General features: G+C 33.4%; 2 protein-coding genes across 4 annotated transcripts; both read right to left on the bottom strand.

Annotated features, from left to right (window-relative positions):
- Positions 1-1,267: 1,267 nt before the first annotated feature.
- On the bottom strand, positions 1,268-20,747 carry LOC106140093 (protein rolling stone-like). Of its 3 annotated transcripts, none has more exons than XM_013341622.2 (5): positions 20,594-20,747; positions 13,058-13,427; positions 9,477-9,587; positions 8,511-8,706; positions 1,268-2,537 (listed from the first exon to the last, which is right to left on the bottom strand). In XM_013341622.2, the coding sequence occupies exons 2-5, from the start codon at positions 13,338-13,340 to the stop codon at positions 2,342-2,344; spliced, it is 786 nt and encodes a 261-aa protein (XP_013197076.2). In that variant the 5' UTR covers positions 13,341-13,427; positions 20,594-20,747; the 3' UTR covers positions 1,268-2,341. The 3 variants fall into 3 exon arrangements, with proteins under 3 accessions (XP_013197076.2, XP_060805454.1, XP_060805443.1); XM_060949471.1 differs by lacking the exon at positions 20,594-20,747 and adding an exon at positions 17,683-17,701; XM_060949460.1 differs by lacking the exons at positions 13,058-13,427; positions 20,594-20,747 and adding an exon at positions 11,519-12,142.
- On the bottom strand, positions 4,300-8,234 carry LOC106131537 (uncharacterized). The gene is made up of 2 exons (XM_060949449.1): positions 7,982-8,234; positions 4,300-7,618 (listed from the first exon to the last, which is right to left on the bottom strand). The coding sequence occupies exon 2, from the start codon at positions 6,979-6,981 to the stop codon at positions 5,191-5,193; it is 1,791 nt and encodes a 596-aa protein (XP_060805432.1). The 5' UTR covers positions 6,982-7,618; positions 7,982-8,234; the 3' UTR covers positions 4,300-5,190.
- Positions 20,748-21,227: the final 480 nt, after the last annotated feature.

Below are 21,227 nucleotides of genomic sequence, written 5' to 3'. Positions count from 1 at the left end.
AAATCCCATAATAAAAATGTTTATTGGTAATTTCAGTAAAAAGGTTATTAAGTACAAATTTATCTTTAGATAAATATCTAACATAACGAAATTAAACGTGTCGCTAGGCTCTAAGGCCTAAAGTAGGTACCTACATAACAAATAAACATGATTTATTTCTATTAAGTAAGTACCTACTGAATAATTTTTGATTTAACTTGGGTTTAAGCATAAATTATACATAGTGTCAAAGTCATCCACGGTTTATTAAAAAGTGGGCAGTTTTATAATAAAATTCCACATAAGTACCTATAAGTAAATCGCATTATAACATAAGCTTGTAAACATTTTTAAATATGTATATTCTAATTCTATGTTTTTGTTATTTTTCCTCGCGCACAGTGGTTTAAAAAAAAATTGTTTTAATCCAGTGGAAGTAATGCTATAATTATAATTAGCTAATTATGTCTACACGCTTTACTCTAGATGTCAGTCACCTATATTATTATTAACTACCCAATCATACAATAAAGTAAGTACTCAATTAAATAATTATTAATTATGTACTACATCTAAATCACAGTTCGCTTGTCTGTTTTCGTATAATGCAGCAATGCTTCTCAATCAATCGATTATGTTGTGCAATTTGTAAAGTATATATTTAATAGTTAGATATATAACAAAATTGTCATTTTTTCTCCAAATATATCAATTTTCTTCAGAGAAAAGTTCTTCTTATACATGAATATTTAAATAATTCTTATTAAGAGCTAAGATAACATACTTTTCTTACTATCTGCCTTTTGGTACTAAATAACAATATGTATTCAAATGATAAAGATGTATTTTAATATAAATATTGTAAAAAGTACAAATACCAATAGGGATGTGGACTGTACTCAAATAAGTATAAAATTTTACCACTAAAAGGTAGTTTCTATAGTAAAAATAATAAAAAACACAATATTTTCCTCAATAAACAAGGGATTATTTTTTTATTTAATAAAATGTAATTAAATATTTCACCCTCAAGTCACGTGACAATGAACACCAATCAAAATGCGTGATGTCACGCGTTGCAATACAAGAATTTTCGCTGTCAAATACTATGGTGTTTGTTGATATTTGGATCATATGATTACCGTGATTACCGTCCGATTATCTTAGCTACGAAAATACTTTGTGTAGAATGAGTCTGTTCTTTTTCTCTTTCACAATCCGCTATTGATTCCAATCTTTGCCTTTTAACTGCTAATAGTCGAGTTGTTATGTTTTCGGTTCGTCTCCGTCTGATCTGGGATACTGTGCCCATCAAATGATATTCCGGATAATTCTCCATATCATTGGCAACTATAATGAAAGTACGAAACATTGTTTACTTTATTTCTAACCTAAAAATTCGAAATTTTTTCGTCTTTGAAAACTTGAAGAGTTAAATTATTTTAATACAAGTAAATGTAACAACAAATATTATCAAACTTACATCAAAATGATCCTCACAGATATACATTTTACTTTGTGTAACAAGTGCCGGATCCCGACGGGCTAATTGAAGCCAATTTTTCAGCATCGTTTTTGTACGTGGAACGTGAATAAACAGTTTTTCAGGTGTTTTAATAGTTGTACTTTTACACTGCGGCACCGCACAATATTTATAAAATTTTGAATTCATATTATTATCACACAACTATGAAATAACTATTCATTACATACAACTTCGACAATATTTTATAACGCGTGACGTCAGAGCGGCCGTTTGACAGGTATCCGCGTTTTAGCGCGAAATTTAAAATGGAATTTTAAATAAATTATTTTAAAGGTATTACTTAAAATAAAAAAATAATAATAAATAGTTTGGGTTATATTTGGTACTTATGCATGATTTTAAACACTTTCCCAAAAATAGTCCACATCCCTATTATGCGTACGTATTACTAGAAATGATGATGATTTCACTGACGTTACGCCTATTCCTGTACAAAATCATGTTTTTTGAAAACTCAATAATTACCTACAAGACTAGATTGTGCTATGTGATTCTATTAATAAATATTCCTAATGTTTCTCAATCTTGTTTATGCCCTGTATGATATTGTGTTGACACAAAAATTTGGTGTCAAAAAGATTGTCTTGGCAAACTTTCAAAAATGTAATTGCCGCCGATTATTTTCACTATTATAAGGGCAAAGATAACATAAAAGTTTTTATAACTTTGAGAGACTTCTTTCTCAAGCAGTGGATCCCTCATCGGACCTCGCTTTCCGAGGTTTCAAGCGATGAATCCCTCTTTGCATATTCTGGTAGTGTTTTGGTGTATTTCTTTGATAAGGGTAAAATAACATTAAATTCTCTTTCAATAGTTTCAAGCGGTGAATCCCTCATTGCATATTCCCGTGGTGTCTTTGGTGAACCTCTTGGCAAGGGTGTCTCGGAGAGTGGCGATGGCTACCACGATGAGGTGGCACGCTGAGAGGAAGACACCCGTCAGGGCAACCACCACGAGGGTCTCCTGAGGTTTCGACCAGTCCATAACAGGGTACACGTATGTGTGACCGAACCTGAAATTGGAAATGATTATATCTATTAAGGGATTGTGGATATATATATTTGTTCATGTCTTGGTAAACTTTAGAAAACGTGTGTTTTGTCTGAGGCTGAAATCTCCGACTCGTATATTGAAGACATTTTTAAAATTGAAATACTTAATTTTTTTTTAATATAAACGTAAATAAGTGGCCGAAATATAAGTAAATTTATGTTTCTGTAATTTGTTCTTTACTCCTGGCTATACCTACCTATAAAGGGTCATCCCACTTGATATTTTTCCTGTATACCATGCCATAATATAAATTTCCGAGGCTTAAGATGTCTCGTTTTACTACATTACTATGTGAAACAAATTATCTAAAATTTAATTTTAGGACCTACAACCTTGTTATTTATTGTTAACTTTGACATTTCTGTAGGTACATCATCTTCACTATAAAAATTGCAACATTTGACACAAGCACAATAAATGCTCTTTTGTGTCGTCTTTTGCGAAACGATTGTTGTGTAATTTTGATTATATTCAAGTGCACTAAGCCCAACGTACAAATCTAAACTTTTGACCTTCGTGGTAGATTTGAGTGGTCATTAGATCAATTAGGGGCTTATAGAAATATTAATTTCGAATTTTTCAAGGATAATTTTCATTATAGATAAGTATGTTCTTAATCAGATATTTCTTAATTTCTTGTTATAGAAATGATGAGAACTTTATTATTTAATGGTTCATTATTTTGTCGTGGGTAGGTAGATATGACTCACGAAAAATAAATAATAATTTAAGTAAGTACTATTATAAATATCAGAAATTTTCGAAGGGCAATGAGTTGCTAGGTACCTATCCAATGTTGCAAAATATTCTGCGCCTAAAATGGCACTAGGTGCGTTCTAAACATTTATGGCTATGGGTATGCAGACCTTGAAGGACTGCGAAGTACTAAACCTTCGTTAAGAGCCAGTTAGTATTCGGAATGCCGCCAGTGGACGTTATCATCTGGGAAAATCTCGTGTTACCGCGTAAGCCAAATATCACGGGTTACATAAGGAGGAATAATAAAAAAATGTGTCTAGGTAACTCTTATAAAAGAAGTATTTGACATAAGTTTGCTCATTTTGAGCACCTAAGTTCTTAATGTCACCATTACATATATTGGCATAAGTAGTAAGGTAAGTAAAGTATGTACACATTTCGCACTAACTTTGTGACACATTTGTTAACAAGATAAGGTTAAATATGGTTTTTCTTTTGTGTGTTTAGTATACTTGTAGATAACGCCGAGGTAAAGATCATTTTATAAGATGTGCGTTTAGGATGCGTTAAGGTTCATTTGACGAAGGTGGTTAAGTACCTACATACACACAGTACACGTGCAAAAGTCCATAAACAACTTTAGGAACATTTGCTATGAAAATTAATGCAGAATCCTCTCTAAAGACGTGTGATCCCAACCAGGAAATGAAATCCTCACAAATGAAAAAAGATTGGCTCAGATAAAACTTCGATGAAAAGTGGTGGAAGAGAGTCTCTTTTTTGTTTTAATTTAAAAAAATATATGTAGAACTAAAAGTAATTAGGGTGACGGCACCAGTAATCAACACTTTTAGAGCATCATGTTCAATGAATAGCGATTACTCAAAATCTATAATACCAAGAACCATTGAAGTTGGTGAAAATCATAAAGAAATAGTATAAGAATAATATGTGCTGCAAATTTTAAATTAATTAATAATGGTTATTAGAATATAAATTATATTTAAAAAATCATCAGAATCTCCAGTTATCGACATTCAAAATCCAACGATCGACTACCACTTATCGACACCTACCCAGTTATCAACATCCTGTTATCGACAATGATGTCGTAAAAATAGGAAAAACCAGTAATTAAAGACAGTAAAATATTTAGTTAAGTATTTATTTCACATAATGCGTCCTAATATCACAAATGCGTACAAATTATTACAAAATTTAATAATCAGTCTTACAACTTAAAATTACAAATATCAGAAATGCGTACAAATGCTACAAAATTAAAATTCAGTCTGACAACTTAAACTACTTACAAATAAATAAGTAACGAACTTTTTTAACGTTGATGTTTATAACATTTATAGAATTCTGAATAATTTCAATATACCTAACTACTGTTTCTCAAAAATATCAATCTAATTCTTCTTCAAGTTAAACATGTAGCGTGTAGCACCAATGCTTACAAATTACTTTAACCATAAAAATCCGTAACCTACGGAACAATAATGAAGGTAGATAGCAGATGTTCAACCTACTGTATTGCATTTTGCAATTATAAAAAATATAAATCAAAATGACTCATAATATCTATGTTAACATTAACTGTAATCTAAGGAGATCTTCGTAATTTAAATAATGTTTCTTTTGTAGAACTTACTAATCAGTCTGACGTTAACCTTAAAATACTACCTATATAAAATATATATTAAGTAGAAAAAGAATTAAGTGAAGAACTAGTGACTCTTACCTTTAAATAAATATGTATATCTCTGTTAGGAACAAACAAGTGAGTGAGCAACTAAGTTCTATAAAACGATCACATATTTTATCCAAGTAAGTATATATATACCTAACGTTTTACCAAATTTTATATTATATATATATTTATATATCACATATTTTTACTGAGATCCTTAATTATATATGTCAGGTAAATACTTTTGCATTTCTTTGATTTTATAAAACCCTCTATTGTTGAGACGCACGGGTGTATCAATTTCCTCAATTATTTGATCAAATCTGTACCATATTTTATCTGGTTTTTCAGGCCATCTAAAGGTGTTGCCCATTGACAAAACCATTGCACTGACTTCGAATAGATTATTCTCTACCTTTTCTACCTTCCCGGGAAAGTATTTATTTTCGTACGTTACTATTACGTAACATCCTGAAGTAATTTTATTTGTTTGTCTAGTTTTACTTACTTTCTTCTTAGTAGTAAGTGTGCCAAGTGAGCATGAGGCATCTATGTCAAAATCAGAGTCAGTGGTGGTGGGAGACACAGGTTTTTTACGTTTTAATGGTTTTCTTTCACTGTTAACTGATTTACTGATTTTGTTGATTATATTTTCTCTGTCGTTATCTTCCGAAATATTATCTTCAGCATAGCTGCAATCACTTTCAGCAAACTCAATCTCTAAACTTGACTCTTCTGAAGATGATTCAATTCGGGGTATCTTCTTTTTATTTTTTTTAGAAATGGTTTTCTTTTTCTTTTCTGCATTGTTTTCTTTCAACTCCTTTTTTTCTTGTCGTTTTCTCGCTCGTTCTTCTTTTTCTTTTTGTTGCCTTTTTTTCTCATTTTCTTTTTTTTCATGGTATTCGCGCCATGCCTTGCTTGTTACTGCTGCTGGTATTTTTTCTCTCTTTATTCTTTTTTTCTTTTTATTTATATCGTCTTCCGGCCAAAAAAGAAACTTTTTAAAAGGTGATGGTACTATAATACCTAATGCATCATCCATCGTTTTTTTTGTGGGTGCTATTTTATCTGTATGAATAGTTCTTGAAATAGGTGCGCGTGTTGGTCTGTCTGGAGTCAAAAAAGGTGATCTATTTTCGGGAACAATGCTCGACGTGATTGTGTTGTCTACTGCCCACTGACTGTTTGCCGTCGTTATTATTTCAGGTTGGGGTATGCCATTGCTTTCAGTAACAGCTGGATCACTGGGAAGCTGAAGTATTGATGGTGACGGAGGATGAGTAATTGTAGATATCTTTTTGGGCGTACACTCAACAACTCTCTGCAATGTATTAAAATCTTCAACTTCAAGATTTTGATTAACCCCTCCAAAACCGCTGTCAACAATAATAGGTGATTGTTCTCTTATATCTTCAACTGAGGCTAAAGAATAATTTTGAGGTGTTAAAGAGTTTCCGAAGTCTATAACTTCTTTTTCAGCCACTACCGTCTCGGAGTGAGATACATGGTCTATAATATCCATTGAAATATTAATCGGTTCCAGGGTTGATGGCGAATGTGACTCAATAACTTCAGATGTCGGCAGGATGTTGCATGAACTTGCACAGTCGTCAGAGTAGCATTTAGATTTGTTCTTGGCCCATATAACGTACAAAGCGGTGTCTTCCTCGGGAAGGTCACTTTCAACTGTGTCTCTTTTTTTATAGAACAGATTCTGAAACATAGCTAACTTCTCTTCTGAAAAAACACCAATTATCTCTTTTTCTAAATATTTAACAAATTCTGTTAATGCTGGATTGGACTGAATAACTGAAGCTTCTTCTCTGTTTTTGATTTTGGACATATCGATATAATCGGGACCAAATGGAAACAAGCCTCCGGCCCTGAATCCGTTTTTAATGCAATCAGGAGTTAATTTTTCTATAGCTTTTTTCAGCAGTGGAGCAAAATTTTCTTTTTTAACGTTTTGGCCCAGATTTGCTTTGATTTGATTTGCCAGCAGCATTGCCAGTAAACAAAACCGTTAGGTTTTCTTTGTCATCACCGCATGAAGTATACAAATGTTTTTGACCTTTCTGTGCAAGAACAGGGCCTGGTTTCGGTGATAAAAAAAATGCACTTTCATCCGCATTAAAAATTCTGTTAGGATCTTTTAAAATATCCTTTAGATTTTTTTCTTCTAAGTAACTTTCAACTTCTTGAAACCAATTTCTTATATCTTTTTCCGAGACATTATCACGAGCAATTGACAAATTCTCAGGTATTTTTTCCGCCAAATTAGGGTGCCTTTTTAAAAAAGCATGATACCATTTCTTTCCAGGTCTATTATCTGTGAATGGATTGGGAATTTTTTGATCTATTATAATTTTCTGGACACTATCTAGTAAGGAGTCTCTACAAATCGGAAAGCGTTTTAGTGGCATTGTTATCAACCATTTTTCTAAAATTTCTTCATGCATTTTTGAAAGCACTGTGCTGGGCCCCATTGTACAGTTAATTTGAGTTTTTCCAGATAACTTATCGTGCAGTGTGATTCTGGGCACGCCAAATCTTCGAGCTGCAACGGCAACTTTTTCGCCTTTGCGGACAGCATCAACAGCTTTAGCCATTTGCTCGGACGTATAATTTTTTCTGGGTGCCATCTGGAAACAAAATAATATGAAAACCAATTATCGACACCCAGTCATCGACAGTGTCGATTAATGGTAAGCGATCTAAAATATTTATGATTAAAACACAGAATAATAAAGCACTAAACAAGAAGCCAAGATCTTAAATCGAATTAAAAAAAATAAAAAAAAATAAATATCGACATATGTCGAAAACTGGAAAAATAAAATTTCACGGAACTAGTTATCGACATCGATTTTTAATAACCTCCAAATCTATAAATCGTCGCAATGACATATAATTACTTTAGCTTATTTAATATCAGTCTCAGAAATCAATACGCACTTCGATACAGTTACGTTAAATTAAAAATAAAATGAAGATTTTCAACTTACCTTGTTATGGATTTCGCTAATAAAATCGGATTAGCTAAGGAACACAAACGGTGACAGTAATATTTAGCTCGCCATTTTGAAAACAAATGGCCGAGCCCAAAGTTCTGTTTTGTGACGACAGAGGGAGTCCTGTTGTCTATGATTAAGTGTTGCCATGACGGGAAATCAAAATATAACTCTTATTTTTTCCTTAAGACTAGGTTAGATGTCGATCACTGGGTACATGTCGATTACTGGTGCCATCACCCTAGGAAGATAATTTTCAGACGAAAAGAATAGTGTATTAATAGTCAATCTCCTATGTAAGAATTGGATAAGGAATACTTTGCCGAAATTTGGACATTGGAATAGAACATAGTTTATATTTCTTTTCGTTTTTAATGATTTCTACGCGATGGCAAAGAACGGGGATTTTAATTTAATACAGGCGGAGCCGCAGGCGAAAGAAGTAGGTAAGCACGAAATTAAAGAAGTAAATTAAAATTAGAGTATCTTTAATCGTAAACAGAATATAAAAAGGTAAACTTACGGATCATATCCCCCTGCGTAGTAGTAGGTAAGGTTGAAGCCCAGATAGGCAAGTGCAAAGAGTAGCGGCTGGAAGATGTGCACCAATCTACTGGGGTGCGCTGAGAGGACCAGCTCCACCAGCATTACCACGGAGTTGACGCCGTGCAGCATCATGTCCAGAACTGGGTGGGGGGTGTAGTAGGACATCTTTCCAGCTGAAAGTATAAATATTAAATGATATACATATATCACGCCTACGGGCTAGGCAGAACCAACAATTTCGAAAAAACTGGTAGGCTACGGTTAGCTGTATGGTTTTGTAATAATGGAATTGAGATTCAAAGTGACCGTTTGCTTGCCTGTCGCTTAAGAGAAGAATCCCAAATTAATAAGCCCTTCCCTTGATTGATTGAAAGGATATATTTCTATCATCATAATTGGTCATTATCAGCCTTCTGGCATTATTTCTGGTTGCGTCATCACCTAGGTGCCCGAGGTGCACCTTTGATCATGGTCCTGGATTAAGTTAGTGAGGGTTTTCCATGAATCAACTCCCTTCTAACGTCCGTAACCTTTGCAGGGGAACCTAAACCATCATCATTACTCGTGACTGAGGCACCTGACCTACTGAGGACGCTCAATGATGCTGTATTGCTTTAAAACCAAGGGTTCACGACCTAAATGACATAATTTGATAAGGTTAACTGTAACAATTTCTACACATAGCGATTGTTGTCTTACCTGTGATATTCAAAGACTCGACAAAAGTTTCATATCACCTATAAATATTATCACATTTTCATTATCTACTAAGTGTTTGTCTCGGATGGGTCCCTTTTAAGATTCGACTTTGACCAGGACTATCAGTCTACCAGAGTACCTGTTAAAAAGGGAACTTAGCCCAGTTTGAAATTTGGTCATAAGGTAAAAGATTTAATTATGTGCTGTTCTATTTTGAAAAACTACGAAAAGAAGTTTTACTTACACGACTTCAGAAGACCCCAGTAAAACGTGGATATGAGAAATGCCACAGGAATCGTCACGTTGTAGAGAAGCCAATAAGTTTTGACATACCATGGTAGACCAAACGTAGCATCTGTAAAAGGCAAGGATACATACATATAATACAAGTGGAACTTCACTCTTCATAGAATTTAATATTAAATTCTTAGGTAATGGTTTTTTAATCTAAATTTAATCTGATACAGAATCCTAGAATGGCTGCCATGGTTATCCGGACTCGGAATTTTTCATCAGAGAAGAAAATAATATATAAGTAAGTACTATACATTCATTTAAATATGGCTATGGTCACATGACACATCGCATCCTGTTTTTCACTACGTTATATTTATGCTTAATTCGTTTTGGATTTGGATGTAATAATTTTTGGCGAATTGTGTATTTCCGTTGTGATGGCACACAATTTTTGGTATTGTCTTCCTACATTGCCTATAATCATATTGTTATGGCAAAAACACTAAGTATATGGACTTAGATGAGTGTTGTATTTATTTACGATAATTTTTTCGACTATTTTTGATAGTTTGTTTAAATAATTGTTAGATGCAGTACTCGCAGAAAAAATACAATGATATATACTATTGTAAAAAGAAATGAGTACCTACCTACGTTGCTGGCATGGAAAATTAAATATAAACGAAAGTAGTCTATTTTCATTGTCTGATTACTATCCGGGTTTTTTTATTACCTTCATAATATTTAAGAAGTTAAGATTTTTTTGAGAAGAGTCAAGGTTCTGAAGTCTTTGACGTGTAAACAGCTAACACCGAGTTTGTGCGTGCGTCACTGTATTCACGTGATGTCATAGTTTGACAAGTTCAACATTGCTTGGTACGTGTACATATTTTTATATTAGATAGTCCTTTGTCTTGAAAAGTTTGGTGATACCTAATCTCCTTGCCAGCTTGATTTTTATTTGCATTGAGTATTACAACAATGGAGTCACTAGTAGGTACTGTATGTTATACAAATTTTAAATCCTCCGGCTTTGCTTGCATTCAATACCATGAGTAGCTTTTATCTTTTAAATTAATTTTGATTGAGTATTTATATTTCTTATTATGGCAACGATTTTAAAATATTATTGTTATTAATAGGTATGTAATTTTACTCTACTCTTTTCGTTATCCTCAGCTTAAAATCCATTAGGGATTTATTTATTTATCAATATTAACGTCATAACATCTTGAAATCTGCTAAATGTTTATAATTAAATGTTAATAGGTACAGTTGCCTCAATCCAAATAAAGACGTGAGTAATTTTCAATACTTAATCGTAGAAGGCGATTGACATCAATCAGCCTTAGTTAGGAGTAGCATATGATCGAGACCTCAGTGAAGCGGCACGAGGTCGTCCAGGACGTGATCCTATCTCCTGGCTGGCACGTGGCCTACCGATCTGAGTTTCCTCTTAATACTGCCTGCCAAATAAATTAACTAAGTTCAGATGGATCGATGTCTTAACTTGGATCAAAGAGAGGGAAGAACCTTTTAGAAACAATTAGAACGGTCACAAGAAAACCGAAAGTATTAAAATTTCTCAAAAAAAAAAATACGACAAAAATTTCTCGAAAGTATTTTTGTCGTATTTTACCTTTCTCAATAAAAATACTTAATAGTCAGACACATTTCCATACCTCCTTGCAGACATTTGCAATTAATTAAATTTGTATCAAATAAAGACGGATGGCAGTTATTTATCTCTTCATAAACGAATTTTTTGTAGTTAGTCACTTCACACTAAAAATAATTTAGTAGTAGACTTTTGAGTAACTAAATTTCTTCAACAAATATAAATTAGGAAAATGTTTCTATAAAAGATCTACCATAGGACCTTGATTTACGAATCAAATCGTGTCGAACCTGAATTTCATCACAGCATTTAAATTCCATACAAACATTACAATTATTATAACAAGTTCTAATGGAGATAAACAAAACATACAAGCACGGTGAGCGCATCAAGGAAATATGTTAATGCACACATAAATTCAGAATGCATACCAATAGGCCTCTTAAAATAAACATACGCTGAGACGATGGACGAAAAGAACGAGGTGAGGACGATTAGGAGGAAATTCCAGTGGGCGTAGTACAGGAACCAATATCCGATGCTGAGAGTCCGGGGGGTCACGGCGAGGGACGCGACGAGTACGCCGGTGGAATACATGAAGACGATTGTTCTAATGGACAGCAAAGGCAAAGCCGATCGGTTGCTTTGCCATCTGCTGATGTAGAAGTCTGACGGTGAGGCATGCTCGAGACGCCAACGACACTGATTCGAACACGATGTACACAACATTGCGGCCAGTAAACCTCACACACACTGTCAACAATCACTTTTACTCTTGTAGCAATTAGCACGAATCATCTCAACCGTAATAAGTGGACACTTGAAACGATATTGTTATCGTAATAATATTAGTTGGTTGAGCACCGCGTAGATTCGTCTGCAGTGTCCGATTGTGAAAATGTTAAAACCAGCGAAGCAGATAGGGACCTGAAGTGTCAATGAGAACAGTCAAGGCCTCTTGTTTAGAAGTGAATGCAAATAATGTTGTAAAAATTTATAACAAATCATAATATGTATTGATTTGAGAATTGAAATTGGTCTGGGTTTGTGTTTATTCACGAACTTTTTGCTTCAATGTTATCCATGAGCGTTATCTGGCACGTATTAGTGAAAATAATACCGTGATGATTATCAGTTATACGTGTATTACAATATAAAATATTGTTTATCCTACCACTTCTGAATTGTTGCGTATGAAAAATTAGAAATTTTCAAACAAATTCTTGTTATTTTATTGTCATCTGTCTTAGTAGTACCTATGCTGATATTTTAAAGACATTATGAGTCCCTAGTAAAGATTAATCTTTTAGACAAGAACTAAAAATAAATCACGCTATAAGTTCTTCTAGCACTCTATAATTCTTCTTTTAGGCGATGGACTAGCAACCTGTCACTTTTTAAATCTCGATTGCATCTAATAAGCCATACAGCTTAAGGTAGTCTTTCAATCTTTGGGAGTCTGTTGGCTCTGTCTACCCAGTAAGGGATAAAGACGTGATTATATGTATGTATGTATTTTCTAAGGTCAGTTAAGCATAACGTTTTGAATATTTGCACATGATTAATGCTAGTCAGTAATGAATGATGTCCGTTATCATGATCTGCGATAACACGTGAATTGTGATGAGGCGCGAAATCTGAGTAATTTATTAAAATTGCCGGAGATATCAACATGGCCGCACGAGAGCTCGCAATGCGCTGGGTGCAGGTGAAGTGCATGAAGGTTACGCACGTGCATCAAAAAAATACTATGTGGATAAAATAGTGAATCTAAGTGAATAGGTTGTCTTGATTTTGTGAATAGTTGGTATGAGCTTCATAACTAAGCGTTCTTGGAATTTCTTTCTAACTAAGCCTACATAATTTGTTGTAATTGGATTTGATAAATTGATAAACACATTTAAAACTCCTTGACTTTGAAACTTACTTTAAGTTAGGTATTTACGGGAAAAAATAAGGAAATGACTTACCTGATTTGGCTTCCATGGGTTTTCTGACAGCTACAATGATTCCGAACAAGGACTCCAAGAATACCATTATGAGTCCCCAGTGTGTCATATAAATGAAGAATTTGGCCTTATTACCCCCAGGCAATGCGCAAAATGCCCAGGTCATGATGCAAACGGACCAGATCAGCATCGGTAAACGCCAGTACAGCGGCGAGAGCTTGGCTTTCCATGATCTCGAAAACAGTTTCGAGGTCTCATCGCCATCCTTCACAACACCCATACAACATTGTAAAATTGACACCATCTTGGCTTTTAACTATTGCATAGAGATTTTCCCTGTAATTCTGCTGTTGCTAATGAGACAGTTGCACTACCAGGATAATGGCATAACCTGCAAAGAAAAAACGTTTGTATCAAGTGCAATATTTTCCCATTGTCTGCAATACTGTACACAACCGAGTAGTTTTTCTAAACTTACGCAAATTCGATTTTGTGAAAATAATTCGCTCGTATGAATGAATGTGCGTATTGAATTAGCGAGTTCACACGATACCAGGCCTCGGCATGTGGCCGCCACAATATGTTAATGCTCAAAATTATGTGTGAATTATTTTATCTTGGTATTTATATTATGCAAATGTTATTTAATAAGCCGCTGAGTCGACATCATTTTTTAAAATAATATTTCTTATAGTCTAACAAGTACTTTGAAAACTATCTCGCGGTTATAGTAGACATTTAATTTCCTGCGTCTTTTGTTATTATCAAAAATCGTAACTAACATGTCTTGCACTTTTAATACGGATTATTAACCTTAATCATTTATTCAAAGGTTATAGTAAAATATTCATACATATTAAAAGCTACTTAACAAATGACAATGAACTTGATTTTTATTAACATCTAATACATATTCATTGATACTTGGAGAGTACGATAGTGGTATTTTTTTATTTTATATTTGAGGGTCTCATACCTATTATACGCATAATATGATGATACTGCTGATCTAAGTATCGTTCTCGTAATAAATGTATATGATATGTTCTCTTGACGTCCTAATGTTACAAAAACAATAATAAGATTCTTTTAAATTAAAAGTCTACCTATTAATCTTATTTTCAGTTATAATTTTAAAACGATTTTTAACTTTGTATCAAAATATTACAAACTGTGGGAAAATCGGTAAATAACCTCGAATTATATACCACGTCTTTACTGTGGCGACATATTGACCAGCAAACGACAATAAGTACACATTTACACATTACTGTATTTTACAGCAATTAAGGCCAAGATGCGTTGATGTGGCCAATGACCATACGGCAATCGAAGTCGTTTAAAATAGTTTAGAGTTTTGTCATTGTAATGTCCGTGTTAAACTCTTGCATCAAATGTTTAAAGTTGGTGTTGGCTAAATAATCAGAAAAGGTGGCCTTGATAGGCTTAGATGTAGGCAAATCAAATCGAAACGAATAACTTTTCTTCATGGTAAAATTTTTTGCTTTCACTATTTCTAAGATTTAAAAGAATATTATTGGATTTCACTTAATAACGTTAACGTTATAAATTTCTGTAAGGAGTAATCTTATTCCACTACTAACGTTTAACCCTGAGCGTCTTAAATACGAAGTTACTGCATAATTTCGTGTGTTACAGCGGCGATGTTATCGAATGTTTGTTGTCTAATATTTGATAACATTGGACCAGTTGTGGTGTTGCGCAAGCATGGGTGACGGAGGTGACCTTCGGTAAGCTCGTAAAAATCTAAGTTCAAGTTCGGCCCGCTAAATAATATGGTAGGAGCCACCGCTGACCTACTAGTTACGTGACGTAGAACGGAATTTTGCGGTGATTAAACATTTGGTAATTGAAGGGATATTATAATGATTACTGATATAACAACGTATTTTTGCGAGCATACATTCGTGTAAATATTTGGTTTTATTTTTTTAATGCAAATTTCATATATTAATATAAAATACAAAAATAGTTTTTTCGTGCATAATAATAATTTCAAGAATCTAAAATTATGTTCATATTTTTATTTACAAAATATTTTACAATTTAGGCATATATTCTCATTGTTTTTATATATATATTAACTTGTTAGTAAGTAGTGCTATACACTTAAAAAAATTTACTGAATACAAATGGATTTTACAGTTTGTTATAACTACCTATCAACTAAAAATAAATTAAACAATGCTCAAAAATGTTAAATATTTTTTTTCCATTGAATGTACCTATTCAGTATAATTCGTATAAAATCTACATGAAATTTACATGTAGCAGCACCTAAGTAATGATCTGTTGAGCTCTCTCAAGGATGTGGAAATCAGGAAAATGCTTGATTATGGTTGACCTTTAAATTGCTGAAGCTGGTCTGAGAAACTTACTTCACTTAACTAAAAGGACTTTGAAATAGGTATATAATATAAAACATGCCAATTTAATGGATGCTTTAATGGCGCGGAAACTAAACATTTATCTTAGAAAATGATGCGTATTATGTAAACAGTAAACATATTTTTGTTTAACTCCAGTAACTAGTCGTTTATTTAAATATGTTCGTGACAGCTCAAGATCATCTTAATGTTCTCAATATTAATGGAATGATATGTCTGGATATAATTGATTGTAACAAAACACTGTTTAGTTTTATTTACCGTTATATAAACCTCGTTTTAAAATTAAAATAAAAGCTTAATTATCTTAGGACACTTCTTGTAGGCGATGGCCTGTCACTATTTGAATCTCAATACCATCATTTGGCCATACAGCTGAAAGTGGCGTTTTAGTCTTTTCAAGACTGGCTCTGTTTACTCCGCAAGGGATAAAGACGTGATTATATGTATGTATGTACCTAAATTTCAGCATTCAGCAGTTTAAGAGCTGAGTAGCTTATAAGTCCAAATCTTGAATATGCTAGATTTTTGGTTCAATAAGCGATTTGCATCGCTGGCCGATATGAGAGGTGCGTGAGTGCAGCGTTTCAACATATCCGCTGCAGCGCTATCGACTCGCCTATTATGTATCATTCAAGCCGCTGCATAATTGCCGCTATTGTGGGGAATGTGCTTGATCGAAGGGCACCCCTTTCGCAATGTCTAGGCTACGTTTAGAGATCCCAAAAAAATGACGTTAGTAAAAATCGTCACAAGTTATTTATCACTCAGATGGTACTTCATATACCATTTATTATATATTTTTTTTTGAATAATGCTATTTAAGTAAACATTATAAGGTTTACGAGTATATATTAAATTAATGTACCAAGTAGAAATAAGGCCATACCTTAAAAATACCATAACTGAGATGATTTATTTTATATTAACGTAAGGTATTCAAACGGATATCTGTTTAATTTAAATAAAAGTTTAAAAGGATATATGTTCATATGACGGCCTCTGTGGCGCAGCGGTTGTACGCTTGTCTGTGACACCGGAGGTCCCGGGTTCGAATCCCGGCCAGGGCATGATGAGAAAAGAACTTTTTCTGATTGACCTGGGTCTTGAATGTTTATCTATATAAGTATTTATTATAAAATATAGTATCGTTGAGTTAGTATCTCGTTACACAAGTCCCGGACTTACTTCGAGGCTAACTCAATCTGTGTAATTTGTCCCGTATATATTTATTTATTATTTATTGTGCCGTGTGGTTCCCGGCACCAATACAAAAAGAATAGGGCCACTCCATCTCTTTCCCATGGATATCGTAAAAGGCGACTAAGGGATAGGCTTAAAAACTTGGGTTTCTTCTTTTAGGCGATAGGCTAGCAAACTGTCACTATTTGAATCTCAATTCTATCATTAAGCCAAATAGCTGAACGTGGCCATTCAGTCTTTTCAAGACTGTTGGCTTTGTCTACCCCGCAAGGGTTATAGACGTGACCATATGTATGTATGTATTATTTATTTATTTTTATACATACTCCAATTTACTTAAAAAAATAGATGTGCTCAATCAAACCTAGAGTGTGCAGTTAAAATGTATCGAGTAGGCTCATATTATTAATTGGGTCGAGGTAAATCTGTTCTGTAATTGCACATTTTCTCGCCTAACCGCTTCCAAAGATATTTAACTAATGATATATTCGAAGGTGATTTGCGGAAAATCGGCGGGTAAATGGCACTGATACATTAACATAAATGAGCCTGTATCAATTTTGTTCGTTAAAATTATTGAGTTACTAGCTGCGCCCCGGGGATTCCCTCTCGCGGTGATTTTGGGATAAAAGTACTTTATTTGTTATTTCGGGTTATATTCTTATATTATACCTAATTTTATCAAAATCCGTGCAGTAGAATTTACGTGTGGTATCTTTACACATTAGTAATATTATGTTGTAGGATAAGGTAAGTAAGTAAACCAAAAAATAAGTAAAAATGTACCAAACGGCATTCCTGCAGTTGCAGTACAGTCAACGGCAGAATAATAACACCCTCCTATGGTTTAGTTTATGTATGTATGGACTGGGTCATGTTTTCTGCTGTTGATTGTACAACAAGAGCAAGTACTAAATAATATATATATAGTGTGTATAAGTTTAGATATTATGTAGGTTAAGGAAGACCCAATTATGGACTGAACATTAAATTGACTGAACCTTAGAGGATCTGCTAAAAATATACTTTTCTTACCGTTTAATGGGGATATGGGTTTTTAAAAGATTTAACACTTGAACTTTCAAACTTTAAAATAAGAGAACTGATATCCCCTAGACGAGATTTTGCAATCAAATGGCAACGACTGACTGATGCAGTGGAAGCAGCTAAATTTAGACTCATTCTGGGCAGGCGTCTTATGTCTAGAAAATCAATCACGTGACTTGCGAAAAATGGTTTAAGTAATAACTATTACTCTAAATGTCTTTTGCGTTTCCAATCAATTGAATATAATCAGGGAAAAAATAAAAAATAAATCGAAAGCTACTTTTTAAACTTAGATTCAGTACTTCTTAGACAATGAAATTTTACGCATTAAATTTAATTTCAAAGATTTTGCAATATATAAAAAAGATAAAAAAGCATTTTTGAATAACTTACTAAAAGTTAAATAATTTCAACGTAAGTATAAAAAAAATAAAAATGTACTTCCATAAAAGAAAATATTTGAAGTCACAGATACTACCAAAGAAGTACCTATAATATATTACACCCAATTTTTTTTCTATTAGTCATTTGTGGTATACTACCAAATACTTATATAAAAAAACCATATGAAATGCGAGGAACGTGTTTTCAGCGATCTATAATAGGCGGTAGAACGAAATCCGTCAGTAGGCACTAGTTTAGCTCATAATCATATATAAATTTTTATGCAATAAAATATAATTTACTACAGTACCTATACACAAAAAAATATAAGTAAACACATTAAAACGCACAGTTTTCATAACAAAGTTTACATCGAACAAACAAGCTTACGGCCCGGCACACCGTCGACGACGCCAATAATAATCCATCACGGAACAACTACGTACGTACTCATATTAAATTCAAAATTAGGAAACGGTATCTGAACTGAATTGTTAATAATTAATGGTCGGTGATTGTTTCTGACGTAGACCTGTTATTGTTAAGGAAAAGAACAGAAGGTTAATGTAGATATCCTGGTGCCGCGAAGCGACGAGAGAAATAGTGCATCAGCCTAACAACAATATGAAAACACGTCCGGTATAATAACAATAAAAATAATTGTGATAATTACTTTTTTTTTTATAATTGGTTTATTCTCTTTAAAATATATTATTCCGTTTGGGGAAATAAAATGGGAATACATTCGTATAAAGACTAAAAAAATCTTGTTTAAGATTATGGTGAAAGACGCAATCCGGACTCCTCTCCAGGGGGGTGAGGATGTAACTGTGCTTGTCGTCAGAAGACGGAAGATAAATTCCATTTAAAAAAATTGTGAAGAACTGGTGTCAGAAACAAGTTTCCATACTACAAACCTATGGTTAGACGCGATAAGTTGACTTTTTACTTTGACGTAAGTACATAACACAGAAATTGGAATTACTTACATTATTTTGTCAAGCTAATCGTGGTCTTTGAATATTGTACTGGTTCTGTCTACCCAGTACGGGTTAAAGATGTGATAGATGTGTGTAGAAATCAAAATGCTGGTAATTAAGTGGTTAAGATATGTAGGTAAAGGTTCAAAGACTTGCCACTGAACTGATAGCCTCATTAAAAAAGTGGTACATTTTATATCTCTTTCGTAGTTACTATCATACGGTAGAGGTTTTTTTTAAATTTATCTATGAGACCAATTTCAGAAGAAATCATATAAGTTAGACTAAGAATTGAGACCGCGATATTCACCGATCACGTTTTTCTTTTGAATTATGATACCTGTGGCACCAGTACGTAAAATGATTTCTGAAAATCCCCAGGAGTGAAGAACCAAGTCTTAACTTAATAAAGAATTGATATGGTATACACGTTACATAAAAGTTCCCACATTAAAGAGAAGATAAACAAACTAGCACATTTTCTCATTTATCATAACATTATACCAAATGATTTTGTTTGTTAGCGATTGATTGTACTTTAGACATACAATTAAAAAATAATAGTGATATAAACACGTCATAAGTCGTGAGCGGTAAATTGTAATTAAATAAATAAATATGTACGGGACAGATAACACAGGTAAATTAATTTTTAAAGAGTAAAAGACATCAGAATGTATTAGTTCGATTGATCTTATATCCTCATATTTAAAGAGCACCTATGTGTTGTTTGTTTAAAGGTGCCGTAATGTCTCATTAATAAGATCAATAGATTGTGAACGGGCCGAGGGTCTATTGGGTCTTTGTCTGTCTAGTCAGAATAAAATAGAATTTTTCCCGTTCAAGATACGTCTTGTCGTCTCGTCGTCTTATGGTCGTCTCCTTAGTGTCCAAGTCGATTGTCCTTTTTTTCACAGTCTGTCAGTCGGTTTTAGTCATCTAAAATGTTAAGTCAAAAAGTGGATTGTCCATGGAGGCTGAACGGCCGCTACAGATTGTAATAACAGCCAGTTCTGATGAAGAAATAAAAAACTGAGCATAAGTAGCACCGATATGTTAAAAATTGCCTATGCTCTGTTTGCCTACCCCTAAACTTATTATTAATGTACGCAGGGATCGAAGTTTAGAGCATTGACATTACGACAGGTCACGCTGCGTACTTACTATCATCACATGTGGATAAAAATATTGTATTTAATTGAATTAAAATTTTTATTAAAGCATCTTGGCATTATCAAATTTTCTTTGATTTTTTCGTAAGCATCTAAATAAATTCATTATATTGTAATAAGTGTAACTCACTCATTTTTGTGTAATTTGATACCTATTAATTGATTTAAGTAATTTGATATTATTAATTATATTCGTCTCATTTTTCTCGATTTTAAGTGGACTGCTGAATATTGGTAAATTTTACAATTTATTATTGTTATCGTAAAGTGGTTTTTATTAGCAGATAAAATAAAATAGAAAATATTCGATTTTGTCATGAGTTTTATATCATAATTCACAAAATAAAAAAAAAAAAAACTTACCAATAAAAAAATGGAACACTAAAATCGAAGTTTAAAGGCGTAAGAACGATAATCAACTGTCAGCGTTTTCAAACGCGACAATTGATTGGTGATGTATAAACGCGCGCGCTGCGCGTGGTGTGGCGCGCAACTGATGCGGCGCGCGGCTGCGAGGATGCTGCGCGCCCAGGGCATCACCACGCGACCGCCCTCAAGGTCCTCGGAGTCAAAGTTGTCCGGTAGGAAAAATGTAAACATTGTCGAGTTTGGTTCGCATTTCCTTTGTCATTGTATCTTTGAATTTTTCGGTTCTATTGTCTATGAGGATTAAAGACAGGAAAATAATTTTGCTGTTTGTCTACATTCCATTTTCTACAAAGACAAAGATAGCAAAATTTATTATATATAATATTAAATTATATGCTGATAGCTTAATTACAGATAGACACATGTCTTTCTGCAATCTAGCTATGAGAACCCGTTATAAGTAAATATTTATAGGTTCACGTGAATATTTTTTACTCAATGTTTCTTCTTTCGAGAAAAGCTTTTTCAGTATAAGCGAATAAGTTAATAACAAATCGAAAACAAGCAGGGAACTTTGCTAATAAAACTCGATTGTATTTGTTTACATTACATGTTTTATTAAATTATA

Source organism: Amyelois transitella, chromosome 3, assembly GCF_032362555.1.
Source record: "Amyelois transitella isolate CPQ chromosome 3, ilAmyTran1.1, whole genome shotgun sequence".
NCBI lineage: Eukaryota > Metazoa > Arthropoda > Insecta > Lepidoptera > Pyralidae > Amyelois > Amyelois transitella.
The sequence above is the reverse complement of the archived record's forward strand: the minus strand, read 5'-3'. Positions and strand labels throughout refer to the sequence as shown.

Bases quoted from the DNA above. Each gene is read 5' to 3' on its own strand.
- LOC106131537 (XM_060949449.1), bottom strand. From the start codon at position 6,981: ATGCTGCTGGCAAATCAAATCAAAGCAAATCTGGGCCAAAACGTTAAA.
- LOC106140093 (XM_060949460.1), bottom strand. From the start codon at position 11,816: ATGTTGTGTACATCGTGTTCGAATCAGTGTCGTTGGCGTCTCGAGCAT. The intron at 9,588-11,518 runs GTATGCATTCTG...TGCCTTTTACAG, and splicing joins TTATTTTAAGAGGCCTATTG to ATGCTACGTTTGGTCTACCA. The intron at 8,707-9,476 runs GTAAGTAAAACT...TTATACTTTCAG, and splicing joins CTGGGGTCTTCTGAAGTCGT to CTGGAAAGATGTCCTACTAC.